We start from the raw sequence: 26,683 nt of genomic DNA on the forward strand, positions 1-26,683 counted from the left end.
AGCGGGAAAGAGAAGGAGGCTAACGTGTTCTCAGGTCGCCCCCCGTGGCCCTCCCCTATACATCTTTTTTTTTTTTTTTTTTTTTTTTTTTTTTGACAGGCAGAGTTGGATAGCGAGAGAGAAAGGTCTTCCTTTTCCATTGGTTCACCCCCCCAGATGGCCACTATGGCCAGTGCGCTGCGCTGATCTGAAGCCAGGAGCCAGGTGCTTCTCCTGGTCTCCCATGCGGGTGCAGGGCCCAAGCACTTGGGGCATCCTCCACTGCATTCCCGGGCCACAGCAGAGAGCTGGACTGGAAGAGGAGCAACCGGGACAGAATCCTGTGCCTCAACTGGGACTAGAACCCAGGGTGCCGGCGCCGCAGGTGGAGGATTAGCCAAGTGAGCCGCGGTGCTGGCCTCCTATACGTCATGATTAATGAGATTGGTTCAGTAGCCCAGTAAGTTTACTTGTGTATGTATGTCCTCTCCTGATCCATAACAAGTTGGTGCCTGAAACGAATTCTGGATTTTCTAGATGTCTCCTAAGGCGGTCACTGGTCAGCTTTAGGGCTATCTCAGTGCACTTCGTGACGGCCTCACGCCACACGCACCCTTTGCAGTGGCCACACGATGGCCATGCCCATCAAAGTCATGCAGATAATTCATGTTCCGTCCATCCCTTCCTGATCTCGCTGTCCTGAGGGCCCGGATTCTATCATAACTGGAGCTTAGGGCAGCGAGATCAGTCATCCTGGAGGAAAGAGGCGGCAGGAACTCACTCGAGGCCCAGTGTGAGTTCCGGGGAGCCAAGAAGACTCTGCCAAGACCCGCGTCAGCGAACAGAAGCGCAGGTCCTAGGGCAGAAGACCGGCCGACGCTCTGACGCCCTGGCACCCGGGGCCGGGCCTCCAGCCCTGTCCAGGGAGGACGCTACGTGATCTTGACAAAAGGACTGCACCGACCGACCGAGGACTCTGGCACCCCGGCCGGCCTTTGCGGGCTTACCTGACCAGCGCTCACCTGGATGTCGTCCATGGGCTGCGAGCACTCCTCGCTTTCTGCACTGTCCCGGTAGGACCCCATGTCTGGATCCACCACCTCTCTGCTAGCCATCATCAGGACACTCATTGGTTCCCGTGGTCGCACCTGGGAAGGTGCTGCCTCCTTTCCTATACTGGTCCCCTTCGGATTCCCAGTCACCTGCACTGTAGACACACCAATGGAAAGATCTTTGGAATTCCACGTTACTACCGGCTGGGACGCAGAGGCGTGGAGTCCTGCAGGCTCTGGAGAGGGAGGGGAGGGCTCCCGGCTGCAGTCCCTCACCCCGTCCCTGGGGCTGACTGCCTCGGGGACAGCCTGCTTAGAACTAGGGCTCTGCTTCCTGATATTTGGCTGTTCCAGACTCAGTGCAGTGGGAAGCAGCTTCTGCCTCGCCTGGAAGGACTCGGGGTTCAATTTATGCTTTTTGGGAGCCGGACAATCTTTGTGGCTCTCACTGCTGTAGTAATTAGAGGGTTCAGACCGAGGTCTTCTCAGCTCTGCAAAGTACAGTAGAAAGGAGAGTCAGCACAGGTGACAGAGTGAGAACCCGCACGAACCAACACTTCCCACGCCTGAGGTCGCGAAGCCGGCCCGGACGCGCCCATTCCCCGGGGCACGGTGCGCGGGAGCTCCCCCAGGAGTGCGCTGCCTGCACAAACACAGGGTCTGCTACCTCCAGGGCGGCCTTGGCGGGGGAGGGGGGTGGGCGTGGGAGGAGCGCCAGGCGTTCTTAACGGGAAGTCAGAAACAACAACAAAAGCAAGCCCGGTGGACGCGACTGCGCTAGGGACTGCTGAGGGCGGCGGTGAGGACGAGGCGGGGCTGTCGCCGCTTCTCACCTGGGTTGGTGCTGGCGATCACGGTGACTCCTTTGGGTGTTTCCGGAGAGGTCACGGCCTCGCTGTGCCACTGGGACACCCAGCTGTCCGTGTCTGGCTCTTCACTGGGAGCACAGTGGATCCTGGGGTTCTGGCCCAGCTGCGCCTGCTCGTCCCTCTGCAGGTGCTCCAGACACTCTGCTAACTTCACGTGACCTCGTGACCTGGCGATTCCCAGAGGCAGCCTGCCCAGAGAGTCAGGGATGGAGATGGCCCGCCGGTCCCACTTGTACAGCACGACGGCGGCTTCCAGGTGTCCCAGAGCGCACGCCCACATCTACAACAGAGCAGGACAGGGTGGGACACACTTTCTCAGGGGTGCTGGGAACTGGTCCTTACACGCCCCGCCCAGACAGAGCCGCCTGGAGCAACGGGACCCGGGCGCGCCCTCCTTACCAGAGGCGTGCAGGAGAAGTGGTCCACGTTCAGGGGGTCGACCTCCAGCTCCAGATCAATGCTGTCTGCGTGCTTTGTGCTGTAAGGGAGCCGCAGGGCAACAAAGGTTAACGGGAAGCACAGAGCAGCGCGAAGCCCCACAAAGCAGCAGCAGCATGGGCAAGGAGCAGCCCTGGCTCGAAGGAACACCGCATGCCTGGCTCCTGGGAGGCAAAGGCAACAAGAAGCCTGACGCTCAGTGTCTCGCCCGGCACCTCCTGGGCACAGCTCATACACCCCCTGGGAAAGGCCCCCAGGGACGGCCTTCGGCTCCCGGGCCGTGGAGCCCGGTGGGCGGCCAGCGTGCTCTCCCCCGGAAGAGCCGGGGGAAGGGGGCTGCGTGTCGATGCACGCCCGTAGCTCAGCCTTACCGCCACTTGATGAGGGTCTGGATGAGGGTGGCGTAGCCCTGGGCGGCAGCCAGGTGCAGGAGGGTCATCCCGCGGAAGGTCTTGGAGTGGATCAGGTGCTTGGACTTGGCCCAGCAGGCTCGGCTCATCATCTTCTCGCACACGACCACCACACGACTCTCGAAGCAGCTCCCCAGGGTCCCCGTCCCGGAAGCACACTGTCACGGGAAAGCCATGTGTCACGCCGGGCACTGACTCCCAGCGGGGACAAATGCTCAGCAGGGGATGGAGCGTGTGGCAAGGCCATCCCCGCGGCTGCTGACGCTCCACGCCTGCTGCTAGACGGACGGACAAACGGGGCGCAGCCGTGGGGGCGAGGGCTGGCGAGTTCCCCCGGGGCCAGCTCGCTGCATCTCAGGGAGAATCAAGTCACCGCGAGGTGGGGGTTTGCCCTAACGAAGCATTTAAAACAATCTACCCATCACCCACGTGAAGCTGCCGGGAGCCTCGGGGACCCTGCAAGTGACGCACTGTTCGTGACAACGAAAGCACGCAGGACACAGGAACCCCGCTCTCAGGGGCCCGGCCTCCGCCCTCGCTCGCTGTGAATCGGCTGTGTCAGCACACTCGCGGCTCCCCGGGGCCCCGGCACAGTCCTGTTTCACACTCCCCCAAACCCGCAGCACTTCCAGCCCAAGCTGCATCCCTCGTGTTACGGGAAGAGCACTTTTCCTGGCAACACACCCCATAGAATTCAATTACTACAGAAACACTGTCGCGCCTCCTTGTGACGGGAAAATAATGCCTCTGACGCCGCAGGAGCAGATGACACAGATGCGAGCGGGGTGTCACGTGGGAACCTCTCTGAGCACAGCGGGCATCCCCGCCTCGGGCAGGCGGAGCCTCCAGACGGGGCCCCAAGAGGACTTTTTTCTTGTATTAAACAAAGCAGCCACGTCTCTGGCACCGGCATCAGACCCAGGTATTTACGGAAGCAGACTTGCAAGAGTGCATTCAACAGCAGTTACGTGGGGTCCGTTCACGACAGGCCCTTGCTCAACGGCTGAGCTTTGAAACGACACTGATGCACCCTTTGCTGGTCAAGGAACAACGGTTTCGCAGGGACTTCGTGTTTCAGCCACGGGGCATTCTAAAGCGATCCAACAAGCGCCCAGCTCCTTCACCCGAAGGAAAAGTGATGCTGGTGGTAGCCTGGGGACCCTGCAAGCGACGCGCTCTACTTCTAAGCGGCGATTACTTCTTTTATTTTTATTTTTTTTTTTTTTTTTTTGACAGGCAGAGTGGACAGAGAAAGAGAGACAGAGAGAAAGGTCTTCCTTTTGCCGTTGGTTCACCCTCCAATGGCCGCCGCAGCCGGCACGCTGCAGCTGGCGCACCGCGCTGATCCGAAGGCAGGAGCCAGGTGCTTCTCTTGGTCTTCCATGGGGTGCAGGGCCCAAGCACTTGGACCATCCTCCACTGCACTCCCGGGCCACAGCAGAGAGCTGGCCTGGAAGAGGGGCAACTGGGACAGAATCCGGTGCCCCGACCGGGACTAGAACCCGGTGTGCTGGCGCCGCAAGGCGGAGGATTAGCCTAGTGAGCCGCAGCGCCGGCTGGCGATTACTTCTATGACCCTTAGCAGTGCCGGGCGACAGCTCGGCCGATCTGAGCTTGGTGAGCACTGCGTGGGCACCAGCGCTTTTCTTATCGATGTCTGAAGACAGGGGAGGGAGCCTGGTGTTTGCAGGCGTGCTACTGTTTGCTGTGTCTTCATCTGTTATTATTAAAATTATTTCTAACATGATATTTAGAAGAATAATGAAATAAAGTTTTACTTAAAACCAACAGTGTTCAGAGGAAATCACCATTCATCTTGAAGAGAAAGAGTGGATAGTGTTTGAGGTTTGTAGCCCCCCACTCAGCAGTGGGGTTAAGAAATACGGCCAGACCCTGGAGTGTCTCGTAAGAAATGATTTCTTCAGGGCCGGTACTGTGGCGTAGCGGGTAAAGCTGACACCTGTAGTGCCTGCACCCCATTTGGGCGCTGGTTCGAGTCCCGGCTGCTCCACTTCCGGTCCAGCTCTCTGCTATGGCCTGGAAAGGCAGTGAAAGATGGCCCAAGTCCTTGGGCCCCTGCACCTGGCTTCCGGCTTTGGGTGAGCCCAGCTCTGTCCGTTGTAGCCATTTGGGGAGTGAACCAGCAGATGGAAGACTTTCTCTCTTTTTCCTTCTCTCCGTGTGTAACTCTTCCTCTCAAATAAATAAATAAAATCCAAGAGAGGAGAGGAGAGGGGTGGGGAGGGGAGAGGAGGGGAGGGGAGGGGAGAGAGGAGAGAGGAGAAAGGAGAGAGGAGAGAGGAGAGAAGAGGGAAGGAAAGAAAAAAGGAGAGATTTCTGCCCAGGACAGTTTCACCAAATGAAGCTCCTTGGTGAAGTTCTCAGGGAGCCTTCGAGACCAGTGCCACTCAAACAGTATCTGGCCGCTTCCCGCGCCTGGCAAGGCCACCCTGTTCTCGTGGAATGTCAGAGAAGCCTGGGTGCAGGGCCAGCATGCGCTGTTCCACCTTCAACAGCTCCGTGAAGCTTCTCTGGGCCCTCTTCATGTTGATCTCGTGGCGTTCATCAACGGGCGTGTGATTTCTAAACTGGATCACACTGTCTGAAGACGGAGTGAAATGCACAATGCTGTCCGCAGAGATTCCAACTTGGTTTGGAGCCCTGGGAGCCCCGAGCCCCGCAGTGGCCCTCGGGCTTCAGGGGCCTGGACGCCCTCTACCTGCACTGCCCGGGGACTGCGGAATCTCCAAGATCCGTCAAGGTGACTCCAAGGTGGGGGAGGCGAATGACCGAGAAGCCGCACGTCCCAGGGCTGCGTCACACGACGCGGACGGGAACACAGATGAGCACAGGAGCTTCAAGTCCACCTCTGCCCACATCCGGGAATGAGAGCAGCAGCAGAGAAGGGAGCTGGAATCGAGCCCCGTCCCCATCAACCAAAGGTGAACCCGGAGACCGGTACCTGCGCTTGGCTTCCTCCGTTCCCGCTCCCATTGCTGCCTCCGCCGCCAGCTCCTCCGCTCGCCTGCTTGTGCGGCTGGGACCCCGTCATCTCGGCCATCCTCCGCTCCATCTGCTCCAGGCGCTCCAGGATGGACATCCTGAACTGGTTGTCTAGGGCAGAGCAGGAGAGGAGTGAGCACACAGGCCCTGCCCGAGATCATGGGCTTGGCACCCAGGCTGCCTGTGGCTAAGCCAACCAGGGAGGTGCGCCAGGGCCAGGTTGCCCCAGCTCCGTGGTGAGTCTGCCGCCCCACGCAAGACCGCAGTCTCTCCAGCAGCCAAAGGGACAGAAAATGCCCTCTCGCCAAACTGCACGGAGAGCAGCGTCCCCACATGCCCGCAATTTCTCCTAATACCAGCTTCTCAGGTGACCATGGCACGCTGGTAGAAACGCACACCGGTATACAACCGCTGTCAGTTAAAGGCTTCAGTCAGCTCCACCACCTTTCCTGTTCACTCCCTTCTGCTCCAGGATGCGACACAGGATACCATGGCACACCCAGCGCCGAGGTCTCCTCTGAGCCGATTTCTCAGTGTTCCTATACTTCTCAAGACTTTAGCAGTTTTGAAGAATACTGGCTAGGTATTTTGTAGCTGTCCCTACAAGGTTGAGGGTTTGTCTGCTATTTTCTTGGGATTGGCATGGGTTTGGGGTCTCCAGGAGGAATGATGAAGGTGACATCCCTGCTCATCACACACATCATAGGCTCACCTGCCCATCTCACACCTGCCCATCTCACATCACTGGGGGGGGGGGGGTGTTCCAGTGAGGCTCACCTGCCCATCTCACATCACTGGGGGGGGGGGGGCGGTGTTCGGGTGAGGCTCACCTGCCCATCTCACACCTGCCCATCTCACATCACTGGGTGGGGGGCGGTGTTCAGGTGAGGCTCACCTGCCCATCAAACACATCACTGGGGGGGGGGGGTGTTCCAGTGAGGCTCACCTGCCCATCTCACATCACTGGGGGGGGGCGGTGTTCGGGTGAGGCTCACCTGCCCATCAAACACATCACGGGGAGGGGTGTTCGGGGGAGGCTCACCTGCCCATCTCACACCTCATGGGGGGGGGGTGTTCGGGTGAGGCTCACCTGCCCGTCTCACACCTTATGGGGGGGGTGTTCGGGGGAGGCTCACCTGCCCGTCTGGGTGAGGCAGTACCTGCCAGAGTTCTCTACTGCAAGGGTGCTCTTCTCTCTTCCAGGCTTTGGAAGCAAGTCATTAAGTCTAGCCCACCCTTGGGCTGGGTGGCAAGGGGCTGACACACATATTCGCCGCTCTCCCAGGAGGAAGATTCTGTCCTCTCACTCACTGCTCTCAGTGTGGACTCGGCTGTATTTGCTGTATCCTTTGGGTCACAATAGAACACTACGAGGTTTAGTTTGTTCACACCGCTCCAGCTGCGGCCGAGGGGCTCCTCTGGGCTCCTCTGTCTCCCTGGACGTGTAGCCGCCTGTCTTTGCCTCCTGCTCTGAGCACCTCCTGACTTTTTGGCATGACAAGCTGCTCCTGGTTCTTCTTCAATCTCCCTTGTACCAGTCCTAAACCAACACTTTCTCCAAGGAGTAGAGTCCTGGTTCCTTTTATTAAGAACGGTGTTTAGCTACCAAGATCTGGGGCTGGCTGTGCTTACTGCTGCTCTAGCCCTGTCAGTGGGCAGAGCTACAAAATCTATGAGGATGCTTTTAAAACCTTGTGGAAAACGGAATTAGAAGACAAGCATATTTTGCTACAAAAAGTTTTGAAATCTATGCATAGCTTTTTCCAATAATATACCTTCCATGCACTTGTAGAAGATCCCGTGTATACATGAGTAATTACCCATGTGTGCACACACAGCTAGAGCCATTTCTGTTTCTATCTGTGTATATATTAAGGGAAAGATGATTCACTCCCATGTCTGACTGTGAAACAGCAGCGCAGTCTTCATTCTGGCCTTCTGGGCATTCTAAACATGGCCAAAAGGATGACAAAATCTACGTGCTGCTTAGATGTGACAAACCAACATACAGGATGCTAAAATCCTATCGGTGCATTAAACTACACAAAAAAAGGAAAACTATGCATCTAATTTTGTATCTCACAAGTACACAGATGGACAGACATTGTGGCACAGCAGGTCAGCCACTGCCCGCCACGCTGGCATCCCAACTCCCAGCTCTTCTGCTTCCACTCCAGCTCCCGGTTCACGATGCCCTAGGTGCTTTGGGCTCCCGCCACGCACATGAGAGACCCAGATGCAGTTCCTGGCTCCTGGCTCCAACCAGCCAGTGCCATTGCAGCCACTTGGGGAGTGACCTCGGTTACTGCCCTGCCTTTCAAGTAAATAGATCTTTGTAAGAAAGCAGGCAGGGTCAGGGCATCGGTGGGGTGCTGTATCCAGCTACCTTGTTACACTTCAGCAGTGTAACAACACGAGGAAACAAGTGCACACAAAACTGAGGGTCTTCAGGAAGCCCGTGGGAAGTGGAATTAAGTTTACTGGGGGACAGAGCCACCTGAAAGCCATGCCTACTTTCTCCCACAGTATGCACTTCCGTGCACTTGGAAGACTCCTGAGTGCTCAGGTCCTAATCCCAGAAAGACAACCACAGAGCCCTCAGGAGCTCCCAGACTCCCTCCCTGCTCTGGGCTGATAGGAAAAGGGTGCCTCCCCCCCCCACCCTGCAGTCCTGCTCCTTGTCACAGGACTCCTTTTCAAATGCTCCAAATTAGCATTCACTTGGATGGTTAACATCCCTACACAGGGGCTGCCCAACCCCCCCCCTCCCCCCCCACTAAGCTGCACAGCTGCACCGGGTCAAGTCCCAGCTGCTCACTGTTAGTCCAGCTCCCGCCTGGGAAGGCAGCAGAAGATGAAGCAACACGGGAGACCCAGATGGAGCTCCAGGCTCCTCGGCCGTTGCAGCCATTTGGGGAGTGAACCAGTGGATGAAATATCAATCTCTCTGGTCACTCTGTCTTTTAAATCAAGAAAAGTTTAAAAAAAAAATCCCTAAGCAATATTGAAGTTTTAAAGACATGGCATCAGACACCCTGGGACTGCTGCTGCAGCGCGGGGCACCCCGCGTGTCTGGGCGCCTGCCGTGAGGACACTCCGCTTCCTCCCTGTAAACCCTGGAACCTCCATAGCCTCCATTAGCTGTGCTGAGCCATACAACACAGGGCAGCTCCCGACGCCGGTTCCCGGAGAGCCAATCCCACCCCGGGACTCACACGTGGGTTTCAAACTCTCAGGTGTGACACACAATCCTCTTTCCCCGCCGTCCCGGGCTGTGCTCTGCGGGTTCTCGCTGGACACCCTGTTCCCCAAACTCAGCGGGCATCTGATGGCCCTGTGGGCCTCATGGCGCTGACCAGTGGTGGCTCTCCACCTGGAGCTTCCAGAAGGCAGTTCATCCATGCTGAGCAGCCCCCACTCTGGTGGGCCCCAGGTGGCCACGCGCCACCAGCTGCTTTGTCAGCTGTCTGCAGACTGCGCATGATCCCGCCCAGTGGTGCTGACCTGAGACACGTGGGAGAGAGCTGAGTGCGCCTGGCCAGCCACCACTGCCTTCCAGCTCAGGTGAGGAGGCGGTGGCACCAGAGTGTTGGGGTCAGGTTCCAGTGGCAAGACTCAGGAAGCTCTGGCTTCACCAGTCGCAGGCCGGAACGTCACGGCCGTGTCCCCTTCCTTGCCCTCCTGGGCCTCAGTAGTGAAAACACAGACGCCCCAAGCTCTGCCCGCTTTAACTAAACGACTGGCGGCACGGGGCGATGAAAGCAGTGCCTACTGCTGGTGATGAAGGCATCCAACAGGCTGATGCATAAACTGGGGATTGTAATCAGGCTCAGCAAACGAGCCGTGCCCTAGAAGGGGCTTGGCAGGTGTGTGGACCCGAGCACCCGGGGAACGGGCCAGCGGATGGCATCTTGTTATTCCAACGGCTTGAGCAGAGCCACCTCAGGTCCCAGTGCCAGAGCAGGAGGGAGGTTCAGCCTTGGCAGGTGAATGAATGAAGGGGCAGCCATCAGATACCACCTGCTATTTTAGAACGCGTTATTTGTGGCTCAAGTGCACATGTGCCCTCCTGTTGCTATTTGGACTGGGCATGAGAGGCCATCTCTCGTTCCATTTACGGCCTGCGGCCGTGCTGGCAGGAAGGGCTGGTGAGGCGCGAGCGGGCAGACCCGGACTATTTCTGCAGGGGACTGGAGCTGCTGCCTAGGAAGTCTGCGTTCTTCGGGACGCTCGGAAGGCCCGGGGAAGGAGGGCCCTCGACTCCCTCCCAGAAAAGCAGGGCCGAAAGGGTGCGCCAGCCGCTCCTCCCGGGCAACGCTGCGTAAGACGTCCAAGTGCAGAGGAGAGGGTGAGGGCCAGACGGAGATAAGGCACAAGCTGTACCACTCCGATTTTCCAAAGCAATGGCTAAATTTAGCCTCAGAAAAGACGGCCACATGCCACTTTTTAAAAACTCCCCAACTCGAGGCACCGGACAGCAGAAGGGAGGCCCTTGGAGGTCTTCATCTGCGGTGATTCTGAATCGCACAAATCCAGAAAAGCCACTTAGGACGCTGCTAAAACCAGGAAGAACTTGCAAAGAGGAGGCGCCCGGGGTGGCGAGCACATTCGCCATCACTTCCTGTCTGAAAGCTCTGCTGCCAAAGCCTGGGCGGGCACGAGGGCGAGACCCAGACCCCGGGGTGCCCAGGCCCTCGACGGTCGCAACGCAGCACGAGGCGGGGGGGGGGGGGGGCGCACGTTGTGCAGCAGTGGCCTCTGCTGTGGACAGAGTCGCACATCCACCCGGAGAGAAAGGCAGGACGCTGCAGCCGACAGAGCGCACACAGCTGAGGGACGCTGAGGCAGCCCCTGGACCTCGTGAGGCTGCTACGTTTTCCCAGAGGGACCCATCTGGAGGGTGCGGCCTCCGTGGTTTCGGCCACAGAGCAAACAAGAACCACTTGAAGCACAGAGTGAGACGTTCTGGAGCAGGTGACAAGGAGACGGGCGTAGAGGGACGGGGACAGCACTTTCCAGGTGACAGTGACAGGGTCTGCAGACGAGACCTGGACATGAACACCGACCTCACAGGAGGGTGGACGGGAACTTAAGTGAAAACCCGCAAAGCCTAGGGGTTGGCCGGAGGCGTGAGCGTGCGCTAAGCACCAGCAGGCTGACGCGTGGCGCCCAGCGCTTCCAATGCACCCGCTCCGATCCCTCGGGGAGAGCCAGGACCAGGAGGCTCCAGGGACGCAGGACGAACAAGGCGACGCAAGCTGCCGTCACCACCAGGCATGCCCAGGCCCCAGAACCTCCAATCTCCTTCCAGAAACTGCGCCCCCTAACCCTAACCCTAACCCTCCAAGAGGCCAGGGACGACGTCCAGCGTGCTCAGGGCTCTCTGCTGCGCCCGCACACGCTGGGCACGTGAGGTGAGGACACTGATCTGAAACACGCAGGGTCAACTCCGAGGACACGGGGGAGCGGAGGACGCCACCAGGCTTTCTCCAGCCACGTCACTGAGCAGCCCCTTCCTTTCTCCCGCGGCCGCCTTGCAGCCGACCCTCTCAACAACACACGTGCAGTGGCACGGACGACACTCGGGCACAGCAGCCGCTGGGCACGGGGACCGGCTCGGGACGGCCCCTCCGCGGCAGCCTCCCCCTAGGACGTGAGCTTCACCGCAGGGCAGGGTGGCCCATGGGTGGCGAGTGGCGTGCCGTGCTCGCGGCTGCTTTGAACTCACCCTTCCAGCCACAGCCGTACCGTTTGTGCCAGAGTTCCTGGAGGCGTTCACCATCCCGCAGGGACAGCGGGTGCCTCGGGTGTGGCAGCTGCCAGTACCACACGGCTTCGGAGAGGGGGGCCCTGCTCGCTGGCGCTGGGGACCCCATCTGCACAGACGTGCGTCAGGCACGACCGTGTTGAAGTCCAAGATGCTCCACACACACTTATCTCCGTGGAGCACTGGCTCCTTCGCAGATTTCGGTGCTGGAACTCCAAAATTTATTAACTCTGCCGTAAAACTGCAAAACCAGACAAGCAGGCACAGAAGTCCCGCTCGAGTGGATGGACCGTGGCCTACGTGTCCCAAAAGGAAGGGCTGGATGTAACAGGACACTGGACACCACTTCACACACGACACTGGACACCACTTCACGCCTCGGCACAGGCCTTTCTGGTAATAGGGAACGGACAGCTGAAGACATTCAGTGTGCACTTTAGTAAAATACTTCCGCAGGGGACCCCTCGGGGTGTGGGAAAGTTCTAGGCCCTCTCTCCTGTGGCGACAGACCCCTGTGAGGGCCATGCCGTCTCCCGGCCCCCGCCCTGTGACAGTGCAGAAGGGCCCCCGCTGGAGGGAACGCCAGCGCCACGCCTCCCTGGAGTCGGGGTGGGGGGATCTTCCAGTTTCTGCACGTTCCAGATCAATCGGTGAGACTGCAACAAGGGTTCCACTGAGGCCAGCGCTGGGCTCAGGCAGAAGCGCTGACTCCTCACCGTGGCTCTCGCCAAACGGGGCCGGCGATCGAGTCCTGCCCTCCTCACCAAGTCAGCCCACTCAGAGCTCAGGGTCTGCCAGGCCCTTAACTAATGGGGCGAAAGGGGGGCATCTGTCCGCAGCCCCTCCTTGCAGCCCCCTCCCTTCCCTGACCACCTCCCCCCACCCCCTCCAGGCCCCCTCTACCTGTTTCCTGCCCTGCTCCCATGCATCTGGTCGACCACCGTGGACTCTGGTGGTTGGACGGGGCCGCCAGGAACACTCAGAATTAACGACAGATCACGTAAAACTCAAGATTCGTGGAAGACAGGACGCAGCGCGAGCTGAGGAAAAGCCGGGTCACACAGAACACCCACGGAACCCTCCCACCGGGCCGGTTAAATGCCATCCCAAATCTGGCTGAACTGAGGACCGAGCAGAAAAGGAGGCGGTCCACCCCAGATGACCGCTGCTCTGGGTGGCGCGACTTCTGCTGGCCCTGAGGTCTGGAAGCGAGTTCTCCCACGGGCCCCGACGAGGACACTGGGTGTAACAGCAGCACGGGGTGGGCCGAGGCGGCTGCTGCAGGTCAGTATTGAAGAGCACGGACCAGCATTCCGGAAAAGCCGCCCGGTGACAGTTGAGTGTGGTCCTCCAGTGACCGGCTGAGGTCAAGGTGAGACCATTCAGAGGGGCACCTGGCCGCCGCTTACTGCTTATTCCTAACTGCACAGTACCTGTGAACCTGATTTTTAAATCTAAGTGTAGGCGAGCTGAATGCTTTACATTTCCCGAAGGAAAAGTTTCCTGTATCTACCTGGTTTTAAGTCATCATTAAATAATTCTCAAGTTGTTCCTCTTTTGCAGGTCAGTAGCACTTAACCTTAAAAAACTGTCTTTTTTGTGATGAAATAAATGTGTTTTTTTCCCCCTTTCTGTTTTTGCAGGTAAATGTACACAGAGTTTCACCAAAAGGCAGAGTCTTGAACAGGTAACTTCTTCCCAGAATTCTTGGTGGAAAGAGAGCAGCTGCCAGTTTTTAATCTACTCAACAGCATGACATTCAAGTGACTCATCGGCCCATTTTCTTTTCTTTTCTGAAGTCAGAGTTACAGAGAGAGAGGAGAGACAAAGAGGAGAGAAGACAGATCTTCCATCTACTGGCTCACTCCCCAGATGGCCACAATGGCCAGGGCTGAGCCAGGCCAAAGCCAGGAGCCAGGAGCTTCATCCGGGTCTCTCACGTGTGTGCAGGGGCCCAAGGGCTTGGCCCATCTTCCACTGCTTTCCCAGGCGCATTAGCAGGGAGCCGGATGATCAGAAGCGAAGCAGCCGGGACTCACTGGTGCCTAGATGGGATGCCGGCACTGAAGACGGTGGAGTGGAGATGGCCCAAGTGCTTGGGCCCCTGCACCCATGTGGGAGACCTGGAAGAAGCTCCTGGCTCGGGCTTTGGCCCTTGGCCAGGCCACTACAGCCAATCTGGGAGTGAACCAGCAGATGGACAACCTCTCTCTCTCTCTCTGCCTTTCAAAATAAAAAATCTCACAGATGGGAGAAATGCAAGAGAAACCTCATTCGCTTGTTAGAGAAGAAACCATTGCAATGGCACTTAGCCTTTTTGTCATGGGCTCTTGGACAACAATAAAAGCTGTGACTTCTCTCCTTAAAAAACACACCAAACACAAGTAAAAACTTTTGTTCAATTTCAGAGGACTCAATTCACGGGCAGACCCCGGATCACAGGGTCTGCCCCCCGACACCGCATGTCACCTCACACATTCTCCATGAGACCGTGCTGTGCTCTGGCAACAGAGCACACGCTTGGCTCTCTGGCCTAGGCCTCTCCCCGCCCTTCCCATGCACCGGACCTGCCGACTGTCAGTAAGTGAGCGGCGGCTGTCTTTCCAAGATTATCTAAATCCTCCTGCGTGGGGCCCTTACACGCATTCCCTGAACCTTCCTACGTGGGGCGCCCTTACACACATCTCCAGTGCTAATGTTCCCAAGGAGCAGCTGGGAGCTGAACCCAGTTCTAAACCGACTTTTTTTGATGCAGAATCTCCAAGTTAGGAAATTCTTGGTCCATGCCTTCCTCTTCTCATCAGGCTGGGCTCAGGTGCACCCCAGCCCACCGCGGACCCCAGTAAAGTCCCATGGATGAACGGTGGACCCAGGGGCTGACCCAGTGAGCACCCTAGCCCACACGTCCTCCCTCAACCCCCACCATTGCTCATCCCTTCAAGAATCCTAAAATGCATTGATCTCATTTTTTTTTTTTTTGTTCCTTCTGGGGGGGGGGGGAAGATTGTAATTTTAACGGAAAACAACAGTGCTAGGGTCATACTGTTAAGGAACTTTGCTGATTTTCTTTGGATTTACTCTAAAAAATCAGAGAGGTGGGCTTTCTATTTCCACAGAACCGCTGACTTCTACCATATAGACTAAGAATCTTCACCAAGAATATGCCCGCTCACTGAAATTATTTATGTTCACTCTTTATTCACGCAATATCATCTCATAAATGTGAACTTCACTATTTGCTGTGTCCCGTATTGATACATGGTGCACATTAAGTAACTCAACGTCTTACAACACACGCCACACACCCACGCACTCAGACCACTTTGACTATCTATTACGTGATCTGAAAGTGTCTTTCCCCTCAGGTCACCATTACTGTAGTGTTCCTCTGGGAAGCAGCACTGGGCTGAACTCCACACGAGCTTCCAGATGTCCCCAGCATGAGGCTGGGTCCTTCCTGTTGGCTGAAACATCTTTCTCACACGCATGAATGCCGGGGCACTGATTCTGGCTTGAGCAGAATGAATGGGTTACTTCCCTCAGAGGAGACAGAAAAGGATATTTAGATAAATCCTCTGTCGATGAATGCAGACCACAGCCTGCGACACTGAGGGACCAAATCCCACTGTCTGAAAATGGTCCAGGAACGACCCATTCACAGATGCGCTAGAGGGAGCTGGGCTCTGGGGTCTCCGAGCTTAGCGTGGGGCCAGAGAACAGAGTAAGGCGTCTGCGCCCGTGCGGTTTCTGCAGGAGTGCCCCCTCTGCCAGCGGGACAATCGGTCCATGGCAACAGGAAGCCCGAGGACGGGGAGTCTCCAGGGCTCCCTGACGCACACCTGCCTGGCAGCCCCTCCCTGCCCTTCTCTTCTGGGAAGTGCAATGCACTAAGGTCGGGGTGGCCTCCCTGCCCCCCGAATCCTAACCCTCAGTGTGAGGGGGCTGGGAGGTAACCAGGAAGAGAAGGTGGAGCCCAGGTGAGCAGACCTCAGACAGCAGCCCTGCGCTCTCCCCCTCGTGGGGCGCTCCGAGAAGCCACCGTCTGCAATGCGGGAGGGGCCCTCCCCAGAGCCTGCTCACACCAGCCCCTGGCCACAGACTTGCAGGCACCACAACCGGGAGGAAGCCGTAGCTGAGGCAGGGAGCTGACCCCAACTCCTGCCGCCAGGACTGGGTGCATGCGGGAGGCCGGCCCCTGTGCAGGTGCCGGGACACGTGGGGCACGCAGAGCCAGTAAGAGACAGGATGTGTCCCCGGAACCCTGCTTCCGGAGACACTGGCTACACCCGCAGAACAAAAGCCCGGAGCTTGGAGAGGGACATCTTGCTGCCTTCAGGGACCCCTGAGAACACAATCAACACAGAGCCACGGGAGGGACAGAGTTTCCTCTAGGCAGCTAGAGCCAGCTGCACCTGAAGACGACACCCACTCTGAGCCAACACATTCCTTTTATGTGAGCCAGCCTGCGTTCCAGGGTAGGCATGGCTGGAAGTGGGGTCGACAGCGACTCTGTTAACTGAAATGTGGACCCCTTTGCTGGATAAATCTACGATTTCTGTTCCCACACACAAATTTCAACACTGTTCTTTAACATTAAATGTACCTAGCAGCAGTGCACAGGTGTCGGCAGAATGCCCCTATGAAACACGGGCTGCAGCAGAAACAAGCTGTCCTGCCTGTTGAAACACTGATTCACGTTGATCAGCCACAGAAATCAGAGGCTGGGAAAGGCTAGGAAAGGCTAGGAAAGGTTAGGAAAGATTAGGAAAGATTAGGAAAGGTTGGGAAAGGCTGGGAAAGGCTGGGAAAGGTATGCTGGGCTCCGGCCGAGCGGGAGGACCCGTGTAGCTGACTGTGTTACAGACTTGTACATGCGGGGACCTCAACTCTACCTTACTGCCACCGCAGTGCCATAACAACAGACACATGCCAAAGAACCACCATACGAACAGGGGTTGGATGGCAGCTGAGAAATTACCCAGTCCAGTGATGTGATTTTCTTTTCTCTTCTCTTCTCTTCTCTTCTCTTCTCTTCTCTTTTTTCTTTTCTTTCTCTCTCTCTCTCTCTTTCTCTCTCTTTTTTGACAGGCAGAGTGGACAGTGAGAGAGAGAGACAGAGAGAAAGGTCTTCCTTTGCCGTTGGTTCACCCTCCAATGGCCGCCGCAGCCAGCACGCTGCGGCCTGCGCACCGCGCTGATCCGAAGGCAGGAGCCAGGTGCTTCTCCTGGTCTCCCATGGGGTGCAGGGCCCAAGCACTTGGACCATCCTCCACTGCACTCCCTGGCCACAGCAGAGAGCTGGCCTGGAAGAGGGGCAACTGGGACAGAATCCGGTGCCCCGACCGGGACTAGAACCCGGTGTGCCGGCGCTGCAGGCGGAGGATTAGCCTAGTGAGCCGCGGCGCCGGCCCAGTCCAGTGATTTTCACCTTACTTTTGACCAGGGCCTTACAGAAAGAAAGAGCACCCCCCACACCCACACCCCCCCCCACATGCACACGAAACAAAAACCTCCAAAATTCGTGTGTAATGCACTCTGCAAAAACTGATGATACCATCCACTAGACTGATTTCCTGCACCACTGATAGGTGTAGCAAGCAGCAGAGGGTGAGGGGATCTGCCTAAGACTCTTGTTTAGCAAGTGGTAGGGCTGAAACAAAAGCCAGGATCCAGCCTACCGCTGTCCATGTACGGAAACAGCAGGGCCGGGTGTGTCTCCCAGCCAGCAAAGCTTCCAGCCCTGGGGTGGACGACGCAGCTGTCAGACCGGGCTCGTCCACCCTGGCACAGGGTGCAAGGTTTTCAGGGCTTTCAGGGTTAGGGATTTTTAGGGGTGAAAGTCAGGTGGCAGAAGAGAGGTGATGAGAACACACAGAGCCTAACTGGCCAACCTGAACAGAGGCTGAACGTGAGTGCAATATAAAGCTGGGACTTAGCGACATCATACCCATCACTCTCCATACTACACAAGTGTCAGGCGCTTCAGCACCTACAGACCCCACCCCGGCTGAACTCCTCTCAAACTTCACCTGCTGCAAATTAATATTTAATCATCAGTCACAACTTTCGTAACAGCTAACACACAACAGGTGCTTATCAACGTGTGCACTGGTCTCGTGCGACCCAGGTCTGATGTCCTGCTCTGTTTCCAGCTTACAAGATACTGTACAATGAAGCAAATCCAGGAACTGGGCACTTGCAAAACAAACTGCAAGTACTGCATGGAAAGAGCACCCTGGAAATAAAGCAGCCAACAACACACTGGCACCCCGCCCCCAGGCCACTTTTTGAAACCACAGCTGACAAGGTGTAGTCCCATGGTTTTCCTCTCCGTGGGGCTGGAGAGGAACCACTCCCTGCAGGTCTGCCTGCCCTGGGTGAACCCAAACGCAGGTCCGGGGTCGAGGACGGGACAAGCACCTGGCTCTTCAGGATCCCGGTGTTGGTATCTTTGTGGCAGGAAGCGACCCGATCCATACTTCCTACACGTTCAACGTGACTAACATTCACGTGTACTCGTGCATGTAATCCGACACGTGTCAGCTGCACCTCTGCCATCATCGCGGTTACCTGGCAGCTGTCACAGCTTACATGGATCAGAAGAAAATTCCCTGCACAGAAAGGGTTAAGGAAGACTAAGGAACCACACTGCGCACTCCAGGCTGTCAGGGAGCCTGGGTGGTGTCGGGTCCCCCAGACCGACACTGAGCGCCAGCTCCATCAGGGCCCGGCTCCCCTTCCCACACCTTCCCTCTCCTCGTGCCTGGCCCTCCCATCCTGCTGTCTTATTTCCTCTTGCGCCCATTGTGCAATCTGTCTCTCGGCCAGCTCCCTCAAGTCCCTTTTTTGATGAAGGTGAGGTGCACACAAATAAACTCTATCGCGAGTGGATAACAAGGGCTTTCCGGCAGAGGCGCACATAACTGAAGTGAGATCCCAAGCGCCAGGCAGGAGGCACAGCTGGTGGCTAACACGGCAGGCCAGGCGCCACCCAGAATCCCTTCTCCTCAGAAGACGGACGGGATGCAAATGGTAAACCACTTCAAACCAGAGAGAGCCGAGCCCTGTCCACTGGCATCAAGGCGGCAGACACGCAGGGAACCCTGAAGGGAAGGGCTGGGGAGGTGAGGGCAGGGAACAGTCTGCACTGAACCCTGTGTCTTACAGAAACATTAAAACGTAAGCCTGCACCCCTGACTCTGCACCTCCCCAAGTTCACAAAAATGATCAAAGTAACAGAAAACAAGAATAGTTCCCAAAGCAAGCTGAGACCACCCCCTCACCCCCACCCCCGTTTACACTTCCTGGCTACTAAGGAGAGCTCAGTGCCACCTGCTCCGCCTGTACTCTGGAGCGGTTCCACTGCAAGGCCTGGCTCAGCCCCACACAGAGGACCACAGCGGAGCCCGAGACAGCCCAAGCGCGCTGTGGTTAACTCCTGCACTCAGCTCCACGTTTCCAGCCGGAGTATTCACAGCATGAAGGAGGACGACCTGGGCAAGGCTTTGAAGGAATTCAGAGAAGCCCTCTGCCTGTTTTCACCACGAAGCTCAATTTCCTCGGGACATGCACATCCCACTGATTCTGACAACATTCAACACTACCACTCGCTAAATCTAACACAAGGAGAAACAACAGCAAGGCTGGCCCTAGCCGGTAACGTTTTCCCATAACCACACCAGGAAAGGCTCGGCTGGAAGCTCAAGTTATTTCTCTCTCTCGGGAGGGCGGGCGTCTGGGAACCGCGTCTGCAGGAAAACTCAGGGAGCACAGGGAAGGACTGCTTCGTGCGGCAGAGCCCGGCGTCGCTGCCCGCGAGACAAAACTTTCAGCGCAACTCTAACATGTCAGGGTTCGGCCTCGCTGGTGCAAGAAGCAACCACACGCGCGGGGCACCTGTGCGGGAATCCCAAGTCCCCTCTTAACGCCCTGCATTCCACACCTGAGGCTAGGGACGGTGCACAGCAGACACTTTAAGGTGGTCGGCAGCGCCCGGTGAGGCAAACGAGCAGACAGATGATTTGCAAAAAACGCTGGCTCGTTTGCAGGGAACCTGGTGGCGGGGTCTGTGCGCTCCGCAGGGAGCTGCAGAGTCTCCGACAGCGGCCGCCACCAGCGCCACCTGCAGCGCCAGCCACGGCAGGCAGGTGCGCAGGTGAGCGCGGCTCCGCAAGTTCCCGAAAGCTTTCCTCCCAACTTTCCCGACCCCGCTGTGCGCGCCCACGCCGCACGCGAGGGCAAGCCTCGGCTGTGGCGCGGGGCTGGCCCCGACCCCTGAAGCCCGCGCGCCCTGGCACCCGGGACGCGCGCGCCCCACACCTGCTCCACCCACATCTGACGCGGGGCCCGCCCCCCCCCGCGCGCGCGCACCGAGACACGCCCCACCCGCCCGCGGACCCGCGTGTCCCGCCCCGCCCGGCCCCCCACGCACGCCCCTCGGGCAAACGCGCGCCCCGCGAACTCTGCGCCCCATGCGCCCCTGGGCAACGAGACACTCGCCTCTCACGCCCTCGCACACACGCGTGTCTTGCACCCACTCCCCCGCATAAACTCACGCCCCTCCCCACTCGCGCTCCAAGCCGCGCCGCACACGCAGTCGCCCCCGCCACCTTCCCGCGCCGCCCCGCTGCCCACTGGCGCCAGAAACGCGCGCGGCCGCAAGCCGCTATCCAAACGCGCTTCCCCACCCGCGCCACGGGCGCGCGTGCTCCCCCACGCCCCCGCCCAGCGCGCCCCCGCCAGCCCCGCCCCCGCCCCCGCGCGCCCCCGCCGGCCGCCGCCCTCGCCCCGCACGCGCGGGCCGCCTCGCCCCTCCGCCGCTCGCACACTCACTCGGACTCGCGGAGCACGGCCGCCGCTCGGTCAGGCTCGCCCCGAGTCGCCTCTCTCCTGCCCCTCCGCCCCGCCCGGCCCCGCCCGGCCCGGCCCCGAGCCCGCTCAGCTCCGCGCCGCAGCTGGAACCGACTCGCTGGGCTCCGGGTACCGCCGTCTCCCCGCCACAGCCCGAGAGCGCCGCGCGGGCCAATGGCGGGGCGCGGCGGTGAGCTCACCGGCCCCGGCCCCGCCCCCCCGGCCGTGCGGGCCAGTCGCGGGGATGGACGTCACCCGGAGCCGGGCAGAGGCAGGTGTGGGGCGCGGAGCCGCTCCGCGCGCGGACTGCGCCGGAACTGCGCCCTGGCCGCGCGGCGCGGCGCTGGACGACGGCGGCGGCGGGGCCCGGAGGGTGCGGGCGGAGTGCGGCTCCCGGCGTCCCCTCGCGCGAGGCCGGGTGGGTCGCGGCACCTCGCGCCGTCGCCGGCTCAGCCCTGCCCGCTCGGATCGAGGGAGGGCCGCCGGGGTGGGGGGTGAAGGGGCGGCCACGGTGCGCTCGAGGGCACGGCGGTTCCGAGACCGACGGCCGAGCCCGCTTCCCCGGGCCGACGGCCTCCGGAGCTCTCGGGAGCTGGCTGGAGCTGAGGGGTTCGCTCCCCGCGGGGCCTCCCCACCCTACTCCTGGCCCCGCGGCGCCGTCGGGTGCGCCCAGGGGCCCCGCGTCCCTGGCCAGGGCAGCCTGCTCAGCCCTGGCGCGCCCTGCGGCGGCGGCGGCGTCTGCAATGCAGCCCCGGGAGGGGCGGGCGCTGCGCATTGAGCGGGGAGCGCGGCCGGCTGGGCGGGCAGGAGGGAGGGGCGCGGCGCCTCGGCCCGGGGAGCCGGACAGCGCCCTGGAGGCAGCGCGGACACAGGGCTTGGCCGGGGCGTCGGCTCGGGTGGGGCCGGAGGCGGTGCCGGGCGTTCCCCGCGGAGTTCAGGAGCCCCCAGGGCCCCCGGATCCCGGTGTCCACGCCTCGGTCAGACCTCCACGTCCACAAGCCCTGGCTGTGTTCACTTGGAGACCCTGTGCCCTGGATACTCACCACCCCAGCAGCCTTCCCGGGGGTATCCAGTGCACAGCCTGGTCCCTTTGCTGTCCTCTAACCTCTGTGTCCACTGCTGCTCAGTTGCCACCCACCCACGGGCTGTGTTGCTTCCTGTTGTCCATCATCTTTACAAATCTGTCCTGCTCCTTCCTGCCATCTGGGTCAGAGTCTCTCTTTTGACCCCAGTCCCCTAAACACGGAAAACCACCACAGCACTCTGCACAGCCCCGGAGGCTGCAGAGCCGAGCAGGGATGGGCGGTGAGCGGCCGGGCGGAGGGCGGGCGTCCGGAGGAGGCTGGGCCCCCGGCCGCACCCACACCTGCCAGCAGAAAGCAGGCAGGGCGTCTGTGTGGTTTCACTTGGGGGCCTGCACGGACACGTTCCAGAGGACACTCGGTCCTGCTGAGTCTGTCCACTTCGACCCCACTGTGGCCACACGGACCCCTGCTCTTTGCCAGCTCTGTCCAGGAAGGCCTGGCCTCCACCCCACCCCGTGAGTCTGACACTCCTCGTTTCAGATGAGGAGCACCCCCGGTGCCGGTGCCCCGTCCTTAGCAGATGTGCCCTCATCCCTATGCATGTCACACAGGAAGGAAAAAGTAGCCTTTAAAGTGAAAGTTACTAGCTAACAGCAAGAAGCCCAAACCTTGAGAACCGGAACAAACTCACCCATGCTGGCACCTTGCACGGTGTCGGCTGGGCACAGCGCAGCTGCTCAGAGCGGATTGTGAGCAGCAGAGACACAGGGGACAGCATACGGGCAACACCTGCCGGCTTCCTCCCAGTGCCAGAGAACTGTAGCCTGCGCCTCCTCCTGCCACTGGGCCTCGCTAAGGAGAAGGAATCTCCAGTCTCCGCTCCCCTGGGAAGTTCTTTCATTTGTAAACAAACAAAAAAGGCAGAGGCAGGGTTCAGCCCCCAGCAGCCCAGCCGCTGCAGCAGGAGCCTCAGCGGAACCCGGGTGCCCTCACCCTTCCCCCAGCAGCCCGGTGCCCACAGGGCGTGTGACACACGTGGGCCAGGACACAGCACCCGGGTGCCCCCCCATCCCCCAGCAGCCTGGTGCCCACAGGGTGTGTGACACACATGGGCCAGGCCACAGCACCCAGGTGCCCCCTCCCATCCCCCAGCAGCCCGGTGCCCACAGGGTGTGTGACACAGGTGGGCTCAGGCCACAGCAGCACAGAAGGCTGCAGATTGGGGCCGGCAGTCTGAGTGACATTTCTGAGCGGGGTATGTCCCCTGCTCCTCAGCGGGGTTCACTCTCCTGGAAGGCCTGCTCTCCTCTGAGTCCCCACAGACCCCAGAAGCCACGGGGAGTCAAGACAGGGCAGGGTGGGGTGAGCTGAATGCTTCTGCAGGGAGCTCAGAGCAAGGACGTGCTGGGACCTGGTGCCCACAGGTGGCGGCTCCGCGGGGGCCCCGCCTCTCTTCCAAGGCAGAAAATGAAAGGGCATGGCGTGTTGGTGATTCAAGATGACACTGGGCTTTTATGAGGCTTTGAGGCTGCCCAGGTCATTTTTTTTTTTTTTTAATTAGAGAAAAGGAAAACTTGACTGCTGGGAGTCCTCAGGGCAGCAGCCAGACTAAGTGTAATTTCTACCCTCTGAAGCAGGTGCAGAAAACCATTCTTCCAGGTCTCCTAATGGAGGTGGGTGCTGTGATGTGTCTGCTGTTTAGCGAGGCGCTCCCACAGGCTGCTGCTAATGTTCCCGCAAGCAGGACATGGGACAAAGGCTTCGGGAGGTCAGGGAGAACTTGCCCAAAGCCCACACGGCTGGGAAGCAGCGGACCTGGGCTGCAGGTTGCCAGCCTGCACTCACTCTACCTCACTCCAAACACCTGTAAACATCACGCCAGCGTTTACACAGCATTCAAGGGAAGAGTCTGGAAATTTCTACAAAGGATTTTCCTACAAAGAGTGTTTATGGTGTGAGACACACAATGGAGAGCCCGCGTCAGCTGATTTCATTCACCGCACACCAGGGAATAACAGTCGTTACTACCACACACCAAGTGTTCAGCTGCCATCCGTGGGGGTCCCTCCCCCAGCCTCTGAAGTGAGAGGTGACCGTGGGATTCCCTTCAGCCAATGAACTCGGAGTAAAAGTCGCAGCATCCTTACAGACAGAAGCTGTCCACCACGTTCTTTCCCCCCGGGCCCGGTGACTGTGAAAGCCTGATTTTGTAAAGAGATCTTCTCCACCACCCTAGGTCCTTGAGTGGCCACAATGCACAGCGCTGTCCCTACCCCCAGCAGTGGACGTGCGGCCCGAGGGAGAAACCAACCATTGACTGAAACGTTTGTCACAGTGGCGTGGTCTAACCTCTCTTGTCTGGGAAGAAATCGAGGGTCTGTCTGCAGATACTGACTTCCCGTAAAAGCAAAAAAAAAAAATCACATAGGATTCTGCTCAAACTGAGTGACAACCTAAAAATGAGTGGGAGATGAATACCCGCGGCAGCTCTTAGGTAATAAGTGAAAACCACTAAAACCACAGGTACAGTGTCAAGGCAATTCAATGGAGAAAGACCGGTCTCTTCCACAAGAAGGGCTGGGACAACTTGTGAAAGAAAAGCTGAGGGGCCAGCGCTGTGGCACAGTGGGTTAAGTGGGTTAAGCCTCCTCCTGTGGTGCCGGCATCCCGGATGGGTGCTGCCGCTCCACTTCCAATCCAGCTCCCTGCTGTGGCCTGGGAAGGCAGTGGAAGATGACCCAAGTCCTTGGGCCCCTGCACCCGCGTGGGAGACCTGGAAGAAGCTCCTGGCTCTTGGATTCAGTTCTGCCCAACTATGGCCATTGCGGCCATTTCGGGAGTGAACCAGTGGATTCAATGGTTCTCTTGGCTTCTCCCTCTCTCTCTCTCTAACTTTCTCTTTCTCTCAAATAAATAAATAAGTCTTAAAAAAGAGAGAGAGAAGAAAGTTGAATCCCCACCTCACACCACATGTAAAAAGCAACTCACAGTAGAACAAAAGTCTAAACATAGGAGCTAAAATGACAAAACTTTCGGCAAAAGACACAGTGGCAAATCCTTGTGACCTTGGATTTGACAACACCTTCTTAAATATGATACCAAAAGCACAATCAACCAATGAAAAAAAATAGATAAATTGAAGTCTATGAAAATTAAAATTTTTTCTGCTTCAAAGGACACCATCAAGAAGTGAAAAAGGCAATCACTGGGCGAAAAATACTTGCACATCACATATCTGATAAGGGACTTGCATTTGGAATAGAAATACAATTCTTACAGTTCCAAAGTGAAAAGTAAAATAGCCCAATTTTTAAAGTGGGCAGAAGACTGGGATTATGCTCCAAAGCAGATCTGCAGATGGCCAGTAAGGACAGGAAAAGCTGCTCAGCCTCTGAGGACAGCAACCTCCCGAGGAAATGCAAATCCAGCCCTCAGTGAGACAGCTTCACACCCGCCCACAACTGTAATCAAGAGGATGGACAAGAACGGGCGCTGGCAGGGGAGTGGGCAAACTGGAGTCCTCGCACACTGCTGCTGGGAAAGTAAAATGGTGCAGCCACTTTGGAAAACAGTCTGGCGGCTCCTCAGAAGGTTAATCGCAGTTACCACGTGACCGAGCAACCCTGCTCCCAGCTGTGCGCCCCAGAGCAGACGGCCAGGCACACAGGGACAGCCGTTAGGCAGCAAAAAGAATGAGGGGCTGACACACGCTAACACGGGTGAACCCTGGAATCGTCATGCCAGAAGACCACACACTGGATGATCCCTTTACAGGAAACGTCTGGGATGGCCCAGTTTCTAGAGACAGGACGTGGATTAATAGTAGTGGGGAGAGGGAGGAGCTGCAGAGGACTGGGAAGTGAGTGTTAAGGGGCTAAGGATTTCTTTATTTCTTTTTGGGGGATGAAAATGTTCTACGATTCATTTGTGGTATGATTCTACAGCCCTGTTAATGTACCAAAACACTTTGATTGATCGATTGATTGATGTGAAAGACTCCAAGTGCCCACCATGGCTGGGGCTGGGCTGGAGCCAAAGCCAGGAGCCCAGAACCCGGTCTGTGTCTCCCACAAGGGTGACCGGAACCCAATCCTTGAGCCAAAAGCACTGCCTCTCAGGGTGTGCCTTAGCAGAGGGCTGGAGCCAGGTGTGGAGCCAGGTGTGGAGCCCAGGTCTCCAGGTGGGATGCGGGAATCTTACCTGCTAGGCTAAACACTGCCCCTAAAAACCTTTACATTGTACACTTTACACAGATAAATTGTACAGAACGTGAATTACATCTCAACAAAGCTGTGCCCCTCCTCTTCCTCCATCACCACACACAGGAGAAGAGAGAGAAGACAAGAGTGGAGAATGGAGGGCGGACCGGGCTGAAGGGGATGGGCACAGGTCAGAGGGCCCGATGGCCAACCCTCACTGCGAATGTGCCAGCCCTGTATGGGGAACGGTGGCAGGGGAGCGCGTGGTGGACGGCCCCTGCCCCAGGACTACTCATGTGGACAGTGACTCCCAGAGCAGGAGGAGGTCAGAAGATGGCCCTAATGGTGCTTCTCTGGCCAGGGCTGAGTCAGCCAGATTCCTACTGCCAGAGACCCCGGAGAGAACGGCACCCCTGACCTGGTTCCCTGCAAGGTGGCAGTGGCTGGCTGCCTGGGCGGAAGGGTGAGCTCAGCCGAGAGCCTCACGCATCTCCAGCTGGGTGGCCGATGTCCCTGTTTGGGCCCTGGGGCTGCCCGGTGTGAGGGAGGGGCAGAGGGGGTCCCAGCCTGGGGTCAGCGGCCTAGGCTCCGGTTCTGGTCCTGTCATGGACTCCCCATGGGGCAAGCCTCGGTTTTCTCCTGTGGGAAATGGGAATGGACTTGCACTCCGACACAACTCTCCTAGAAGTCCAGAGTCCAGTTTAATCTAAGTCCAGCATAGCCTAAGGCCACACTCAGAGGGTCCGGAGCCTGGAGATGTGAGAGGACCGGACGCACGGCTGCAGCCGCATGAATGAGCCTGGCCAAGCCCAGCATCACAGAAGGTAACGTCCTGCGGCCGGCGCCCAGCTTCTGCAGCTGTTGTGCGCCAGTGGGTATTTAGCACAGCCAGCGACGGCAGAGCAGTCCGAAGGCCCGGCGTTTGCCACCGAGGCACGCCACGCTTCAGGCCAGGAAGGCTGGCAGCACGGAGCTGGAGGGAGGAGGAGACGCCTGCGTCCTCAGCCTGGGAACCTACAGTTGCCTCTTACGGGGCGCGCTGCAGGAAGAGGCTGGTGCAAACCCCCTCAACTCGTTCTGGTGGCTGAAGC

At 58.5% G+C, this 26,683-nt stretch overlaps 1 protein-coding gene across 27 annotated transcripts in view; it reads right to left on the minus strand.

Moving 5' to 3' along the window:
- CAMTA1 (calmodulin binding transcription activator 1) overlaps nt 1-26,683 on the minus strand; it is an 843,852-nt gene that overhangs the window by 23,702 nt on the left and 793,467 nt on the right. For 13 of the 27 annotated variants that reach the window (XM_070079345.2, XM_070079352.2, XM_070079348.2 and 10 more), the window contains 5 exons: nt 5,711-5,862; nt 2,710-2,906; nt 2,300-2,378; nt 1,865-2,180; nt 1,002-1,522 (listed from right to left, as the gene is read on the minus strand). In XM_070079345.2, coding sequence (XP_069935446.2) covers nt 1,002-1,522; nt 1,865-2,180; nt 2,300-2,378; nt 2,710-2,906; nt 5,711-5,862 — 1,265 coding nt within the window. Of the gene's footprint in view, nt 1-1,001; nt 1,523-1,864; nt 2,181-2,299; nt 2,379-2,709; nt 2,907-5,710; nt 5,863-6,887; nt 7,160-11,479; nt 11,973-20,350; nt 20,525-26,683 lie in introns of those variants that run through there. The other 14 variants (XM_070079358.2, XM_070079359.2, XM_070079357.2 and 11 more) reach the window with 7 other exon arrangements.

The sequence above is a fragment of the Oryctolagus cuniculus genome, chromosome 7, assembly GCF_051225735.1.
Source record: "Oryctolagus cuniculus isolate XC-2025 breed Fujian yellow rabbit chromosome 7, ASM5122573v1, whole genome shotgun sequence".
NCBI lineage: Eukaryota > Metazoa > Chordata > Mammalia > Lagomorpha > Leporidae > Oryctolagus > Oryctolagus cuniculus.